Source organism: Anabrus simplex, chromosome 1 (assembly GCF_040414725.1).
Source record: "Anabrus simplex isolate iqAnaSimp1 chromosome 1, ASM4041472v1, whole genome shotgun sequence".
NCBI lineage: Eukaryota > Metazoa > Arthropoda > Insecta > Orthoptera > Tettigoniidae > Anabrus > Anabrus simplex.
Window position 1 is genome coordinate 1,046,125,814 of NC_090265.1, and position 18,792 is coordinate 1,046,144,605.

General features: G+C 37.7%; 1 protein-coding gene across 5 annotated transcripts in view; it reads right to left on the reverse strand.

Annotated features, from left to right (window-relative positions):
• LOC136857937 (zinc finger protein ZFP2) overlaps nt 1-18,792 on the reverse strand; it is a 585,780-nt gene that overhangs the window by 287,799 nt on the left and 279,189 nt on the right. The window contains exon 4 of one of the 5 annotated variants that reach the window (XM_067137038.2): nt 14,406-17,792. The exons of the other annotated variants lie outside the window; for them this stretch is intronic. Coding sequence (XP_066993139.2) covers nt 16,310-17,792 — 1,483 coding nt within the window. The 3' untranslated portion in view covers nt 14,406-16,309. Of the gene's footprint in view, nt 1-14,405; nt 17,793-18,792 lie in introns of those variants that run through there. 5 annotated transcript variants of the gene reach the window in all.

Genomic DNA, 18,792 nt, shown 5'->3' on the forward strand with positions numbered 1-18,792 from the left:
ACTAATTTGGTAGAGACACAAAAGGAGTTTCATCAAGCTTATAATGAAAGATCCATATATGATAACAATATTTGACATGAAAAATAGAAACCTTAAGAAAAAAGAGGTAACAATTTTATGAACAAAGATGCGTAAAGGCCAATTACAATTATAAAAACCAGCAAGGTTAGAAATTTAATTTAATAACACACAAATAGAAAATAGAAATTAGGTCCATAAAGTAGAAGATAAAGGAAAAAATATAGAAAGATAGGGGAGGGAGGGAGAATCAGGTTGCTTAGATTATACTACATAGACACTGAGCGTGTAACATGTGTTCCCGAACAGATAGTTTTTCACCCAAGTGCAATTCAAACATTTGTCCATTGAAAGTCCACTGCGTAAAGTTGAAAATGGACTGGAGATATTAAGTGCTCAAATTTTACATACTGAATGAAGTTCAGGTAACAATCAATGCCTGATGGGCATATTGTAGTAAGTCTTTAAGTGAAAACACCATATAAGTTCATGATAAATTTTTGCTCACCCAGCTATGCGATGGATTTTAAAAGATGGCATTCCAAGTAGTTAATTAAAAATCGCAACAGACCAGCTGCTTGCGAAAATAACCGGGCCTCCAATACATACGGTCACACAATGCCTGATTGCCGATATGAAGGTGGAGCACTCTTATATAGTAGCACGAGGCCAAGTCCAGAACATGCTAGAAAAGAGACGACGTATGCGTGACGTAGCGGCAAGGAAAGAAAGAGCAGAGGGGAGCACCACAGTCTGTAATGAGCTGGGCGAGCAGGCGGAGCAGACGATGCAGATGTAGCAGCAGTAGACCGGCAAAGTTGGCAGATGGTATGAGAAAAATATAGAAGTATTAGATGTTGTAGAGTGTACATGACATCAGGAAGCAGCGAATCATTCATTTGGAACTTAATTAATAACGTCAATTAATTATGTCAATATAAATTTTTATGTAATCTTTCGGAAGTTTAATTAATGATGTGATTCAGTCTTATGTAATGATTGGAAAGTCATGGACACATTATTATTTTATAGCCATAGCATTTGATTTGGTTAAAATTTAATTTCTTTTTTTAGGGAGATTACATATTCACTTTCCTCTTATTTTAGTAGTACATTTTTAAGAATAAGTCTATGTCAAAGTCTTTTATTTAGTAGCTAGTTACCCTTGGTTAGATAATCCCATATGCACCCAAAAATTGACGACAGGGACTGATCACCAATGAGGAGAGTCTCCAAATCGCTGTGAGTATATTTTTTCTTTAGGGAGCAGCTGAGGCAAGAATGGACGTGAATTGATAACAGCAGCTCTACAAGGGTGCAGTATTGAGGGCAAGACCAGAAAGAATAGAATTAGAAATGAAGAGAAAAGGAAAAGGACAGGAATCTTGAAACTTCAAGACAGGATAGAAACAACAAGGCTAACGTGGTATGGGCATATGATGAGAATGGGCGAAGAGAGTGTGCCAAAAAAAAATTTCAGAAAAGTTAACAAGAAACAGACCACAAGGAAGACCCTGAAAGAGGTGGGCAGATTCAGTGTGGGAGTGCATAGAGAAGAGGTGAGGAAAACCAGAAGATGTACTTAAGAAAGGAGAAGAGTGGTGGAGAGACAGGCAGCGATGGAGGCCCTTGATTCACAATCCAACCCGGGAAGCTGGAAATGGGAAATGAAGATAATGATGATGATGATGATGGAAATGCCCCATGTCCTTGTTTGCGGACAAAAGTACTCAACAGTAGCATAACATGCAATGTCTTCACCTAGAAGCAGGACGAAAGATTGTACAGATCAGAATATTAAAAGTTTGGTTCTTCATTAAGCATGACCTACACATTTCACAGTGTGAAAAGTGTTGAAGCAGTTCCTTTCCTTGGTCAGGCTAAGAAAAACTTCACATTTTCAACAGCACCATAGTGATTTCCATGGAAAGATCTCAAATTTGCAGAATCCACTATGTCTTCCCTCATTGTGGATGGGCAAGTGATCCATTCCATCAGAGCGAACCTCTGATATAGACCTAGTTTTTACATCTGTACATTGCCAAGCTGGAGACTCGTCACAAGAGGGCTTCTTGTTGATGGACATACTCTTTTGTTGTTACTTGCATTCTTTCCTATTTAACAAGTGACTTACCAATTCTGGCGTGAATATGTAGAATATCTTTTCTCTCTTGGCATGGTCAAAATAGTGGGGGGGAAAACAGACAAATCCACTGATGCTACAGCCCTGATAGGTCTTGTCCTATCAGGAGAGTGCTTGTCAATTATGAAGTAGTGCATGGTCAGTGCAACAAAGCACTTCAGCATTTATTCTTGTATTTCTAAATGGGGACCGCTATCTCACCATCAGATAAATCCTGAATTGTTCTCACACAGTATAAGTGGATCAAAGCAAAACTTGATGTTGCCAGGAGTCGAACCTGGGGCCTCCGGGTGAGATGCAGGCTCATTACCCCTATATTGTGGGGCAGCTCCATTTTCTATCATACTTGGTACATTATAAGCATTGAGGCAAAAAAACAACAACAACAACATACATACATACATACATACATACATACATACATACATACATACATACATACATACATACATACATACATACATGCATACATACATGCATACATACATACATACATACATACATACATATTGCATGAATTAAATGGATAACAATATACCTCTTGGTTCAATGGCTGCAAGTTATTTCTTAAAGAAGATATGCCATGCGAACCACTTTACTTCTACAAAAGAAAATACTGGAACACAGTTGGCTTCATTTGCATCTGAAAGAACTGTAAGGTGCAAACTTTCACAGATGAACTTCAAGGCTCACAGGCCTGCAACTGTAAGCTACAACGTAAAGGTTGAATTCTCCTTCAGTTTCCCCACTCACTATGGAGTAAATTTTTTCCACTTCATCCAAAAATTTGTCAGAATTAACAAGAAAATTACCTTGAAAGAGATCAGCCTTAGCAGTTCAGAAAGCACAAGAAAGGCTTTACAGTACTACTGTGATAATCCAGTAGACCCGTCATACATCAGAAATCAAAGTTATGAATCTCTACATTATACAAAATAATTCTTGTCTAAAAAAGAAAGAAGAAGAACTCAATCCAAGAAACAATTAAACATCCATACAATGTCTCAATGTCCCAGAGTGGAGAGAAATAAATTCAAGCTATCCCATCAGTGGTAGATACAAGTCCGACATGTTCCACACCCTTGACATCACCCGACACCTATGCTAGGTCTATAGACAGTGAATCAAATTGAACTGTAACAAATTCTTGGAATTTAATAATTTTAATTTGATTGAAATGAACTTGGTCTTTGTTTTACCAAAAGCTGTGGTGCTTTTTTTATTTCATAATAGGCCTGCAAAAAATTATTCATATTGAACTTTGCTAACACTTTGAACCTTAAACTGATTTAACTGTGCAGTGCAGTACAGTATTTGGTTTTTAATTCAATTTTGTTTTCTCAGTACAGAACGAAATACCTTTAATTTTTTTCACTGTAATATCTTCTGGTGTGCTTCATAAATAACAATTATTTGTTTTTGTATGTTAAATTTAAATACCTGTCTTTACACCAGGTTTTAAAGAATGACTTTGATAATCTGGCATTGGAAAATCCTTGAGCATACCACATTATTCCAGTCTTTCTGTATACAGGAGGTGCCCAGGGACCAGACAAAACAATGTGCATTTCACAGGATAGCATTATAAACATTCTAAACTTATCGGGGTTTACCTGGATGTATTTCTCCAGACAATAATTTAGCTCATTATCAAAACTTTCACATTCCACTAGATTGTAATGCAAGCATATCATTGCAATCTGTTTTAATGTATTGCCTAACATTCTACTATGAAATTCAAAGTTATTTATTCAATCTGGATCATGAGAAAAACAACTGGAAGAGAGACTTACCTGGAAGAGGGGAGCAATACACACAAAACGAAAAAAAAAAAGAACCTGCAATCAAAAGCGATGAAAACAGACTAGCTCAGTATAAAGTGATGCTGTGTAAGTCAAATGTTCCCTCTCCGGTAGCCAAGCTGTGAGAGAAACGGGCGTGCTTCACACCAGGACACTCATTTTCCTGCCATAACACTTTTATCAAGACTTCAGAAGTGAAGTGCTTATCAATATTACTTTCCTACTGTTAATTCACTGTGCTACATACATCTACCAATACAAACTAATCTCCCACAAAATACTGCCCGTCTGAAATTTGATACAATCTCAGACTGCAGATCAATAGTCTCCTTTGAAAGTGTTTCCCTACCACCCTTGCTCTTCTCTACCCAAGAACCTCTTACTGTACTGGCTTACACAGTAAAAGAATGTTCTTAAAAATCCCAAAGAAATGTTGATTCATAACAAATTTCATCCCACCTTGAATAATTTACATCAACCAAGTTTGCAACTGGCAACATCCTGAACTGGTGACAATGTCATTTCATATTAAGAAGAACATTCTATATTGTGCTATGCCAAATGTATTCTACCACTACTTTAGGACTCTCTTTCATACTTCTAGCTACTTACTGCATGTTTGATTACCAAGGACACAAGAAATATGTCAACCTCTTATATTTTCCCCTCCACAATGTCTTATTTAACCTGTAAAGACCTGCACGAAAATGTCTAACGTGAGGACTGGCACCAGGTCTTTTGTACCCATGTTTTAATTATGATTTTTTCCTAAATTTTGAAGATTATTTGAAAAACCAAAGTTGCATTTAATTCAGGAATCTATATACAGTAGACTATTTATTAACTCCTTCATGACCTTAAAAAAATCAAACTTTTCTGGGTACAAAATTGGACCTACAAGTATTAACTACAAAATTAAGAGTTTGTTCAGACAATAAATACCCATATTTCATGGAAACATCACTATATTTATAAAGAATAAGAAGGGAAGAAACACTTCAGTAATTTAAAACTCACGGTACTGATCCAGGAAGCTGGTACGGTTGTCTGAAGTTCACTGTGTCACTCGTTTTCAATAGCTTGCTCTGTACATTGACAGCATATAGGAGCTGTGTGTTGCGTACAGTTTTACATAGTTCTACATATGTAACACTTGTTTTCCTCTCCGCACAAGAAAGGCAATACTAACAACTTGTTTTGAGATTTTTCAGAGAAGGTCTGGGCAAGGAAATGTCATTTTCAACTGAACAAGGAAGGCTGCTCATAACTGCTCAGTGTTTCACGCAATCAAAAAGCATTTCCCCAGGCAATGGTTTCAGAGTTTGTATGATTAATTTCTGAGGGTTTTTCAATTGATAAACACAAGGGAGATTATACAAGCAACATTTAGCAAGCATAACATAATGTAAGCAGCCAACGTCTGTTCAAGCATCCAATCACCACCACTATCTTCTTTAGATTGCCCTCCAGAAAACAATCATCAATTAGACTTTTAATGTGTGCCTGTCTCTTTTCCCAATCCAACTTGGCTACCACTTGAAGCAACACTAAGTAACTACCAGTGATAAAGGCTGGAGATAAGAACACCTGTCATCACAAAAAACGTTACACGAGCACTGACGCCATGGGTATTTTTGACCCAAGAGGAAATAGAACAAAATAATTTCACCTTGGAGAGCAGAATCGATTTGCTGAGTGCAGTGTGTAAGTTAAGGCCAAGAAGAAAGGTACTGAAACTTACAGGAAATAAAGAGTTGTTAAATAATTTTTAATGGCCGGGGTAAAAATAACACGTAAGAACTGGCATTTGGGTTAATAGGTTTCACTAGATTAGATTACTTTCCTGTGCATTATTTTTGCATACTAAAAATGTGTGCAGTCTGAAATCCACAGCAAACCTAGACCTAAAAATTATCCATTTCTAATTAAATTCAGAACCCTAGTGATTGTTAAGGCCAACGCTTTAACACCTTCACTCCGCTGGACTGCTGTAGCATTCAGGAGAGGGCCTTGTTGGATAGCTCATGGACTGATCCAGCAGTAACGAATAAGTAATGCCATACAGCCGATGTACTGCTGTAGCAGTTGTGTGTTGTTTGGCTTTTCTATGGTAGGCTGCTACAGGAGTTCAATCTTCATTTTTAGTAGTTGTGAGTCTGTAGTTACAAGTAGAGTCATCAGATGTCTGTGCAATCAGTTTAAAAGTAAGGGTTCAAGTGGCCTTAGCGCCTGTCACTTGCTGCCTAGTTGCTGTTCGCTGTATTAACATTTCTAATGGAAGCTTCAAAGAGTTCTGGCTCTGTCTTCCATAATACAGGAAAAACTGTAAGCTGCACAGGAAGCTCTTACCCTTGAACAGAGTTGTGAAGACAGGAAGGATTTAACTCCACCAGTTCAGAGTCCAAAGTCACAGATCTAAGAGACTGATAGCATGTTTCACATGAATGAAAATTACTATACTATATATCTGTGGTACTAAGGCAAAACCTGATATGTCAAAAAAAGTTGAATTTTTTGTTTTAATGCCATATACGGTAGATTTTGCGATAAAGATGGTATGATTTTGGTGCCCGTACAATATGCTGTTCCCAAAATAAAAGATTCTGTATATAGATATTGAGGCACGAGTGATTTGTTCCCTGAACTTGCTAAATAAAGAAGAATAAAACGTGTTCCTTCTTTTCATTACATTCACAAATGTATGCCACATCAATTTAGAGGTTATTGAAATACAATACTAGCTGACGTACCTGTGCTTCACTACGGAATTCTACAATGTATACAATATTCTAAACGAAGCAGTGTACATGTGTGAATTAAATTTTATTAAAATGACATAGCTCTTAGCGTTTCTAGAGAAACGCGACGGGAATGCCAAGACCATTTTAGGAAGTTTCCTTGTACGCCAGTACAAGGAAACTTCCTAAAATGTCCAACTCATTTGTGACTGGCAGTAGGCAAGAGCGCCTACTGCCAGTCACAAATGAGTTGGACATTTTTCATTATAATGGCATAGAGATAATAATTAGAGAGTCAACACAATCGAAGAGGAGAACAAAGGAAGACAATACACCAAGGCTCATTACAACTAAAATAAGACAATGTCAGAATTCTTGTCAGACCGACTAAAATTTCGCAGTTGAAAGCAATGCTCTCATACAAATTGCTCGTTCAAATTAAAAACGACACAGTTTGTCACTTTTTGCGAACATACTGTGTTACGCTGCCATTCAAACCTTTCCAGAGCTGGAATAACCCAGCTACAAACAGTGCTGAACACGGCTCTGCTGCTGCCCTTAAGAGAGCAACCTCCCCATCCCTATATCATGTAACATAGCAGGGATAGAATAGCTAGAATACTGTGTTGAACCAGTGTGTCACATACCAGTAATTACCAGGCCATATATGAAACAGAGGAATGGCATGCTAAACAAAAGGAAATTATCTTAACTCCCCAGTTATTTCCTACCAATATTTAGGGAGGCTGTTCTACTCTGGTAGGTAACTCCCTCAGATCACGCGGCATGCAGCAATAATACCATCTATTGGACAGGAACGGCAGCGGAAGAGAATAAGCACATCACAACACACAATAGCAAATGTAATGTTATTGTTGATCAATTTGATGGGCTTTCTGTATATTAGGTTTCTTCTGACCCTCTGAAATCAGAGCATGCAATATAAAGGGAGTCCTTCTTCCTCTTTTCACAGCTTTCTCTCGTCTTATTCTTCAAGCGATCATTCCTTCAAGACTTTTTCGTCATTTTGATAGTCATCTTCCCAGCTGTTCTTGTTGATATGAGCTGATGATCACGGGGTTTCTAACCTTAGATGATCATGACAGAAACCACCACCATTGCCAATTAGCACGATTGAACAACGTTTCCATGTTATCAGTGTTTTGTGTTGATATGGACTAAGCAACAAAAATCTAACTTTATATGAGAATTAAACCCTTTTATAGCCTAGACTGTAGTGTGTTATTCCCGACTTAACATACCGATTTTCATTACATTCTGTCAAGCCATTTTCTCGTAGCTCGGTGTTGATATGGACTACGCAACAAAAGTCTAAATCATTAATATCTCAGTTATCATAGCCGGTACTGCAAAACTGTATAAGACATAAATGATCAAAAAATGTATTTTCTATAACATGTAATATTTATCGATAGAACCATTAATAACATAGATATTTGAGAACTACATGTTAGGTTTCCCCTAAACTACCATTTCATCCAAAGTGATTAGAATTATTTATATCCTACATTGTACTGATTTATTATCCGACTTTACATACCGATTTTCATTAAATTCCGTTCAGCTATTTTCTCGTGATGCACGTATGTACAGACAGACAGAGAGACAGAGATGACTGAAAGTTGAAAATTGCATGTCCTTCTTACTGTAGACATGACCAATACAGAAATAACATTCCTTTTAAATTCTGAGGAATATACAGACAAAACTCTTCTCTATATATATAAAATAAGAGTTTTGTCTGTACATTGCTTGGAAATTAAAAAGGATGGTATTTCTGTATCGGTTGTGTCCACAGTAACAAGGAAATGTCCTTTTAAATTTTCCGTAATTTCTGTCTGTCTGTCTGTCTGTCTGTCTGTCTGTCTGTCTGTCTGTCTGTATGTATGTATGTATGTACATGCATCACAAGGAAACAGCCGAAGACAATTGAACCAAAATTGGTATGTATTGAACCAAAATCGGTATGTTAAGTCCGGGAATAATTCGCTACAATTTAGGACATAAATAATTGTATTCAGTTGAGAGAAATGGTAGTTTAGAGGAAGGCCTTAAATTCAATTCTCAAATATTTGTGTTATTAGTAATACCTAGTTTAACGAAAATTGGTATGTAAAGTCCACGAATAAGTCGCTACAATTTAGGATATAAATAAACATATTCACGCTGAGAGAAATGGTAGTTTAGGGGAAGGGCTAACATTTAATTCTCAAATATTTGTTATTACATAACTAAAGTTATGTAGCATTAAATTTCAGATCATTTATGTCTTATACACTTTTACCGTACCGGCTATGATAATAGAGATATTCATGAATTTGGATTTTTGTTGCTAAGTCCAAACCAGAGCCAAGTCATGAGGAAATGGGTAAACAGAATTTAATGAAAATCGGTATATAATACAAGACAGAACAACTTTCATAAGATTGATCCAAAATTTCAATGCTTTCCAGGAGAAGGAAAAGGGGAAAGGTAATAACATCTGAATATAAGAGAAGAGGAAACAGCAAAGTGAAAGGATCAAGAACAGTCAGGAAAAGAAGGATTAAGATTAATGCATAGGGTTACTTTCCGTGGTCCTTAGATGGCCAAAATCGAAGAAAGAAGAAAATCGGTATATAAAGTCGGGGAATAAGGAACTACAGTCTACACTATAAATAATTTTGTAAGACGTCCTAATATCAGAGAGTCGAAAGAAAACTAAATGTTAAGGCCTACAATACAAAAAGCTCATAACATTGATCGACAATAACGTTACATTGACCATTGTTTGTTGTGATGTGCTTTGTGTCTCTATTGCCAGTCATCTCCGATAGATACGATTACTGCTGTATAGAGTATTTTTTTCTTAATTTGCTTTCCGTCGCACCGACACAAATAGGTCTTATGGCGATGATGGGATAGGAAAGGGCTAGGAGTGAAAACAAAGCAGCTCTGGAGTTAATTACGGTATAGTCTGGTACCTGGTGTGAAAATGCGAGACCACGGAAAACCATCTTCAGAGCTGTTGACAGTGAGGTTCGAACACACTACCTCCAGGATACAAGCTCACAGCTGCACGCCCCTAATCGCATGGCCAAATCGACCAGTCCACCGAGTATAACAGCCTGACTGAATATTGACGGGAAGTAGCTGGGGAGTTAGTTAACTTTCTTCTTTAGCATGCCATTCCTTGGTTCATAAATTTTCTGATACTACTGGTACGTAACAAACTGGTTCTTCACAGCATGCAAACTATTCAATCCCTACTCTGAGACACTGTTTGGAATGAGCAGTGTGCATATCTAACGGAATAATGGCAGAGGAGTGCTTACGGCTGTCTGCGGCCTGGTCATTCCAGTACTGGAAATTTGAGCTCTTAGATTGGCACCATAGTACTGTTCGTTAAAAGTGAGAAAATGTGCGGTTTTTCATTTGATCAAGTATTTTATATGATAGCATTGCTTTTAATCCCTACATACCTACTGCCGTTTTTGTAACGGCCTAAGTTGACTTCAGTAGGGAAAACCACAAAGACAGTCTATACAGTCTATATACAGTCTTCCTGGGAATCCTGTAGTGAAGACTGTATATATATATAACTAGCTGATGTACAGTATACAAATGAGTTTCAGCAAGTTTGCCAACTTTTAACCCCTCAGCGCCGACCTCTATACGTGGTATAGACCCTCTTTTCTTCCGTAGCCGCCGACCTCTATACGTCGTATAGAACCATGCATGGCTTCGCATTTACGGCTATAGCGCGAAGAGTTTTGGAGTTACTGATATGCAAATTGTTTTGTTTCCAAGAAGACATTTTCGGGTTCATCAGTGTTGTAAATAAGAATTGAAAAATCGTTATAATGTAGTTGTTTTTGCAAGGATATTTATTTGTCAAATAAGTCTGAGCACTAATCTCTTGCTTTTTTAAAGTCTGTTTGCTTCATTCTTTCCCACAGAATAAAATAAGGAAATGATGATCTGAGAAGTTTGTCTTTTCATGTGATGTTCTTTACTCTATTTGTACATTGGGAGTACGGTTTATTTATTATATTTGTCTTTATTTCTCAGCTTGTAATATTTTCGTAACTCTCCATGAGCGCTCTGTGTAGGCATCAGTTAGTGCTGCTTTGTGTCATACGATACAAGAACCAGTTGTTCATGGTATATATCTCGTTTGAAAGACGTTGTCTTGACCTTTTATCTGAAATATGTATCGAGTTGGTTTGTTTCGTCATAAATGTTATTCCCCTCATTCAGTTTCGTACTGCTGCCTTCGGTCTCGCTGCAGCTTCATCAGTCCGTGTGACGCGCCGCGCTCAGCCGTGGTTTGACTGACAGTAATGTGCTTGAAATATTGTATAATTTAGATGAAAGTTTAGTCGGAAGTAGTAGTGACAGTATAAGCATCAGTGATAATGAAATAGATGATGTAGCAGTGGTAAATGATGAGAGTGACGATGAGGAGGAAACAGTACTTGGAAATTTCGTGTAAGAGACTATAGATAATTATACAGGTCAAAGAGAAGTTTTCAACGGTGAATTCTGATTGCTAAATTCTCTAATAATACTCACACAGGTCACAGAGACAAATATTGAGCAATTACCTTATCGGGTTCAGCTGGTGAAAGGTTTGTTTACAAAATACGCTCGGGAGGCGAACGAAATAATCAAGGCCGGCGCGCATCAGATAATACAGTTCCAAGGTTGCAGGAAAGACATTTTATCAGGAAATTAGCACCCAAGAGTTGGAAATCCAAACCTCAGAGACATTGTATCCTGTGTTCAAAACACGGCGAAAAGAAGACGTCCGTGTACTGCTGCCAGGAGTGTGACTTGAGTCCCTGTCTCAAAGAGTGCTTCGAACTCTATCACACGGAACTAAATTACTAAGGAAATGTGAAACAATTACGCAATTATCTGCATGTACATAGTTCTGTCATAACGAATTCCAAATTTCGTGAAAATCGAGCTACTCTTATACTTGTAGTAACGCTTTAAGTGAATCGATGTATTTCAGTCGCGCGTAGTTGAAATCTCATCCGGCCGCGGGGTAGGAAGCTATTTAAATGGCTGCGACGCTGAGGGGTTAAACAAGCCTTCTAAAAAATAAAGTTCTTAAACATATTCTTTTTCACAAATAATGTTTATTTAATTTGCACAATCTGCAAAGAATTATTAAACTAGTAATCTAATATATCCTGAATATCCATAAAATACAAAGTCATGCATTAAAAAAGAAAACGTCATCCAGCTCTTTACCAAGTGGTAGTGTCCCGAGAATGGATGTGACATTACCATACATTAGACCTATGCTGATGCGCTGAATAAGATAAGCAATTGATCGCTTATCACCGGAAATCCAAGCAATCTGTTGGCCAAATTCTTTGATGAAACTGAGGCCCTCATTACTGCAGGTACCACTCAATTCAATGGCTACTGGCATGAAGAATTTATCCAACAAATCGCTGTATTTTCTTCTTTTAGCATTTTCCCTATTCGCGGCTGCACCTCCAGCACTCAATGATGAAAGGGAAAGATTGGACAGGGTGAACGTGTCGGCACAGGTAAAATCCCGCAAGTGTCATTCCCTCTGGCATTTTACGGTCTGAACGGCAGCAGCCAGCGGGCTCTCATATGGAACGAACTTCTGCTGAAATCAGAGCCCTCAAGATAACATCATTTATAGTGTGTCTGCCTTTACTTTTCAAACAGAAAAGGTCACGGAAGCCACATTGATCAACACAGGCACCACAAGCTGAACATCGGGGAGGTTCACAGATGGCTACTTCCAAACGTGAAGCCACAGCGATACGGAAACTCTCATTAAAGACCACGAGAAGGCAAAGGTAACTGCCTGGAGCCATGCACCAGATTCAGGAGAAGCAGCGAAGAGACAGGCTTTGCCTTGAAGACTACTAGCAGCCTGCTGCAAAAGTGAATGGAGATGACTGATAAGAGGAGCATCCCAAGCAGCTTGTATACTTCTTTTCCTAATATGAGGGGGAACTACGCCGACTAAGCTTGACCACCGATATGTGCTCTTTTGTACGGCAGCACCAGAGTCCAGGCATCCGGCCATCCACCAGGTAGAAGGACAGCCTCGACAAGATGAAAAGAATACCAATATAAATGGTCCGTTACTAGACATTATAAATTTTCCATCTAACTCATTCCTGGTTGCCACCTTTTCACGCCAGTGTGCCAAGTTGGACTCATCAGTTGATAAATAACACACCCACCAAGGTGCGTGGCTAGTGCATACCATGGAGGCCACTGAGTAGGCTACTTGGGAGTCACCGGCAGTGCTAATGCACTATGAGAGACTTTGTCTCATTACCATTAGCCACGAGTCTTGGTGGGTGTGCTATTTACCAACTGATGAGCCCAACTTAACAATTGGTATTATAAATTTACTCATTCGGGACAAATATTTCAGGTTCCCTATGGGAATCAACATCTATATAAAGATGAAGAGAACCGTCGAAAGACGCTAAAATGACTGAGTCACCAAATCCACAGCACGACGAATGCTGAGGCCACCTGAACCAACAGAAAGAGAAGCCTGTAACCAGGCATTGCCACTCAGGGAGCAATTGAGGATGGTTTCGAGGCCAGTTTTTAACACAAAATCGAATTCCTCCAATAGTAGGGTTTCATGCCAAGACTGAAAACAACGCAGGAAGTACATCAATCACAGAATTGAAAATGAAGCGCAGAGCAAGAAGGAGGCTGAATGTGCCAAAACCATGGAAAGACATGAAACAAACAACTTAAGTTCTAAGTTCTGTCTTAGTACCACAGATATAGTTGACCCAACTATGAAAATCCACAGTCTGCTTCCAGTCGTTCAACCAGGTCAGGGATGGAATAAAGACCACATCTCACAGCAAGGATAGGAATTGTGCCGGCTGACAAAGCCCGTTCACTCCTCCGGGGCAATGATTAATGACTGATAGGTGAAATGATATTGGAGAGTGTCAGTGGAATGAATGATGACAGGAAAAACTGAAGTACCCGGAGAAAAACCTGCCCCATCTCTGTTTTGTCCAGCACAAACCTCAAATGGAGTGACCAGGATTTGAACCACAGATCCCAGCGATGAGAGGCCGGCGTGCTGCCGCCTGAGATACGGAGGGTCACCTGACCTAACTATATATTTAAAAAATAATCAACCTGTCATATCATAACAATGCACACAAATCAGAGCAAAAAAGCAAAGAGCAGAATGTATACCATACAGCAAGCAGGGACAGCTGCCCAAGTCCCTCGTCCTCACGATTACGCTTCCACACTTGCTTCACTGGAGTGAAAGGGTTAAAGGGCAGAACAAGATTCTCAACCCTCTTCAATTCCCCACCTTCCCCTGAGAAGCAAGCAAGTCCATAGTGTTAGCTCTCATCCACTCCTTTATCTAGCTGATGAATACATAATTTCTGATATTACCATCAACTTAACAGTAAACAGCTTAGCCAGGAGAGCAGAATTTTGTGCCCCCATAGACCAACGGGCAAGGCAATTTTTCTGGAAAGGATTATGTTCCTAGCTTGATTCCACACATTCTGTTTTTGTGCAGTACTAAAAGTTAATCATCATCATCATCATCATCATCATCATCATCATCATTAATGCCCCACTTAAGTCACCCAGCTGTGGTTCTAAAAGTTATTACAGTATATAAATAATGTACATTCAATGAGCAAAACAGATGAAAATAATATTTATTAAGTTAATATGGTCATGGAAGTATTCAATATTTTAAGAGCATCATTTTCACTTTTCCTAAGTAAGTCACTTTTTCTTTCCTCTGTTAAGCTTCATTTACTGCCTGTATTCTGATTTAGTCTCAGGAACAAAAGAACTTTCTCAAGTTGAAAAATTAATGTCCTTAAAATCATTTGTGTAATATTAAGAAAAATATGGCAAAGAATCTTAGATTATCTAATTATGTGAACTGTTAATTTCTACAGAGTAAATTATTAATTATTTATACAAATATCAAGAAATACTGCTCTAGAAACACTAGGACATATAACAAACAGGAGGAAAAGTAGGATATTAGAGCCAGATGTACCGTACTATAGGCAAGAAAAACATTCTCATTCAAACACATCATTTTCTGTTTCCCTTTACGAAATTGTTCCCCCATTGCGACTCTTACACCATTTCCTCCACAAATTTCCACAGCAGATGTAGACACAAAATATTTTTTTAGCCTGGACCTGATGTACAAGAAGTACAGTAAAACCTCGGTTATTCATCGCCCTTTTACTGCAGTTTTCTGTTGACCATAACATTGTTAAGCCATAGACATAATAATAAGCTTTTGTCGTGTCAAGAAAACATGGTGAAATTCTTCAAGTTTCACAGAGAACATTGCTACACGCATTTAATAGAAAATCTTGACTGTTCATAAGGAAGATTTTTCCAATAATGAAGGTTTATATTTAAAAGTGCTTTGATACTGTTGGTCTATGGTAAGCTGTACTTCCATTCATCACCAGATGGCTCACTGTTAGCATTCCACGTAGGAGTTGATGATACCATCTAAGCTCCAATTAAGACTGTGATTCATCTGATGACCTTATGGTTACTTCGCAACGCACATGCGGTGAAACAAGAACTTAAATGGAGCTTGGATGGTGTTGTCATCTCATGCTAAAAGTGAGCCATCTGGTAATGAATGAGAGTACAATTTACTATAAATAAACAGTAAATCATTCTTAAATTCAAACCTTTAATATCGGAGAAGTATTCCTCGTGAAGTCAAGATTTTCTTCTCAGCAAAACGTAAAAAATTTCACCTTGTTTTCTTGACATAGCAAAAGTCCAAAAGCTTATTACCATATCTACAGTTTACGGTCTGTGAAAGCATCAATCTAAATATTGTTAAACCAAGTCGCTCCCTTCCCACACCCAGAGATATAGAAGTTAGAGACAGCCTAGTCTCGGACTTCACTCTCTGTTTATGACTAACATGGCAAGTCTGATTGTTAGCTTGTCTTTTTCCTCCACCACGTTACTGCATAAATGTTATTTTTTGCACTGTGTTGTCCCCAGTCTCACTGGAAATTTTAAGATATTTACAAGTAGGCTCGAGATTATCTCAGAAAATTAATATTATTGAACATCTACAGAAAGAACAAAGCATCAGGCCAATTTATAATATCAAATGACAATATCAGATGTAATGCACAAAAAATTGAACATCCATCTTTCAAAGCAAGCATAGGTTGGATAGATGAATTTAAATGTTGTTATGGTATTAGACAGTTGGGCATACAGGTGTAAAACTTAAAGCAGCTAGTACAGTAATTGATTTCTCATTTTATTCTATTCTCCATCTATTTTTATATCCGTCATGGCCTCAGTTCTGACTCGTAAAAGATAATCTGAGTCTCCATTGTACCTCCTTTCTTTTAAGTAATTCTCAAATCCTAGATTTAGACCACCTCTCCTTTCAATATATTTTTCCACTTACAAATTGACAATATCCATAACTAGAGTAAATGGCACATCTGCAGGTGCATTTAACAAAGATTCAAAATACTTTATATAAAATTATACAGTATATGGATCAGAATCAGAAAAGCAAATAAAAATTGTCACTAAGAATGATTCTTATAATGGACATTCAAGAGTGCTCTACATACAAATCCTTTTCCACACACACTACATTCATAAGGTCTTTGTCCAGTGTGATATCTCATGTGAATCACAAGAGTTGACCGCTGAGCAAAGGATTTACTACAGAGCTGACAAGCATATGGTCGTTCTCCTGTGTGTGTTCGAATATGCAGGATTAGGTTACACCGTTTACTGAAGCCTTTTCCACACACATCACATATATTTGGCTTTTCTCCTGTGTGTATGCGCCGATGGAACATGAGATGTTCCTTGTTGCTCAAGGACTTGCCACAAATATCACAAATAAACACTTGAGCTCCAGTATGGGAATTTATGTGTAGCAATAGAGATTTTTTGTAACCAAACAACTTGCCACAGGTTTCACACTGGTAAACTTCCCTTTCCTTCTTAGATTCAGAATGGAAGATTCTTTTGTGTGTAATGAGATTTTGTTTATATGGATATGCTTTCCCACACAAATCACATTCATATGGCTTTCTACCAGCATGAAAATTCTCATGCTCCAAATAGTCATTCCGAGTATAAAAGCCTTTCCCACAAATTTCACACTTTATCCTGAAGTCTTGTGCATGTCTTCTTTTATGTATAACTAACGAGGAGCTGTGCGCTGTTTTGTAATCACATATGTCACAGCAATAAATATCTTCTCCGGTGTGGATTCTTTTGTGCATTTTTAATGCATATCCTCTATTGAATGTTTTGGGACATAAATCACAAGTAAATGTGTGATCATTCTTGTGCTTATTAGAATGACGCAGAAGCCAGTTACGGGAAGAGAACACCTTTCCACAGATCTTACATTTGGTATCATCACAAAAGCTGCACAGTCCATCTACAAGAGATTGTCCACACACATAACATTCTTTCTCAATCTCATTTGATGATAATAATGTTGAACCCTCGCTATTTACAGTACTCTCCTTTTCATTTTCTGATAGTGCGGGAGTGCTTTCTAACATACGTTCCTTCTCATTGCCAGATAATTGGGGAGAATTCTGATTCTCCTTACACTTGGACAGGGTACTATGATCTGTCTCAACTTCACATTTCACACGACCAGTTTGTGCGTGCCTCTGGGTGTGCTTAACCATAGCAAATTTATAAACAGTTTTATAATTACAGATTTCACAATTGTAAATATCTTCTCCAGTATGTACTTTTGAATGCAGCTTTAATCTAAATGCCTGTTTAAAAGTTTTATTGCACACATCACACACAAACTCACAAACATTACCAGGTGTGCTAGAGTGATGCAGCAACTTTAAAGGGGGGGATGCAAACTCCTTATCATAGCTCTTGCATTTGGTGCTACTGCATCCACTGCACAATCCATCAGTCAGAAGTTCTCCACACATATTACAATCCTCCTTTATCTCGTCAGTGGTCAATATGTCCAAACCCTGATTATCGTCACCTCTGCTACATTCCATTTCATTTGGAGACCTAGAAAAAAAGAAAAACTGAAGTAATGGTCACAGATAATTCATGCAAAATAAGTGTTAATTATTCAAATGTACTGCTACATTCATGAGAAAAAAGTGTTCACAGCACTTCATACAACCATCACATAATCTGGGAATAAGATAGAAACATGCACAATTCACGTGATAAGACGTAAAATCTCATTAATATATCATTTTGGAAATATAATGAACTACCCAAGTTACAGGTACATACTATTCACAAGGTATGTGATTCTACCAACTGCTGAAGCTTTGATTATTTATGACCACAAACTTTCATACTTTACAAGTCCTTACTTTGCAATGTAAAATATATAGTAAAATGTTAATAAAAGCATGTTTCATAGATTCAAACCAAGGGATGGAGTTGGAAAAGGAAAATATTGTACAGTTTATTTAGAACACACTTCAGTCTTTCTATCTGCTTCTGGGAATGTTGGTTGAGTTCTCATTGTTTGTAGTAGAGTTGTTCAGTTCCTGCTTTTAAATTTTCATCCAAATTTAGAGAATTAAACAGAAAAAAAGTTATTTCTTATACTAAATTAAAGTCATCAGGAGACAAGATAAGATTTGCCTAAAAAGTGATTGCATGGGAAAGCCCAAATTGATAATGGAACTTTTAACAGTGTACTTTGGAAGTTTGTGGCTAAAAATTATTCTTATGGGATAAAAACCCTTGAAGCTGGGAGTCCATGATGCTATAACAACATTTAATATGGGAAATACAGAAAAAATTACACTACTACAACATCTAGGGATCCAACCAGGGCACAACTGATCAGTGCTCGACACATTAAAGAAAACAGAAAGTAGTTTGTTATAAAAGATAATGCAAGAAGGAGAAGCAGGGCATCCAATGATAAATCTAGAAGGAGCATTAGTAAAGGCACCTGTTTTTTGTGAAGTGCAAAATCGTGAAATTCTTGCAAAATTTTACAAATTTCCCCCAAAATGAGAAATTATTTAACTAAGCAAAATCA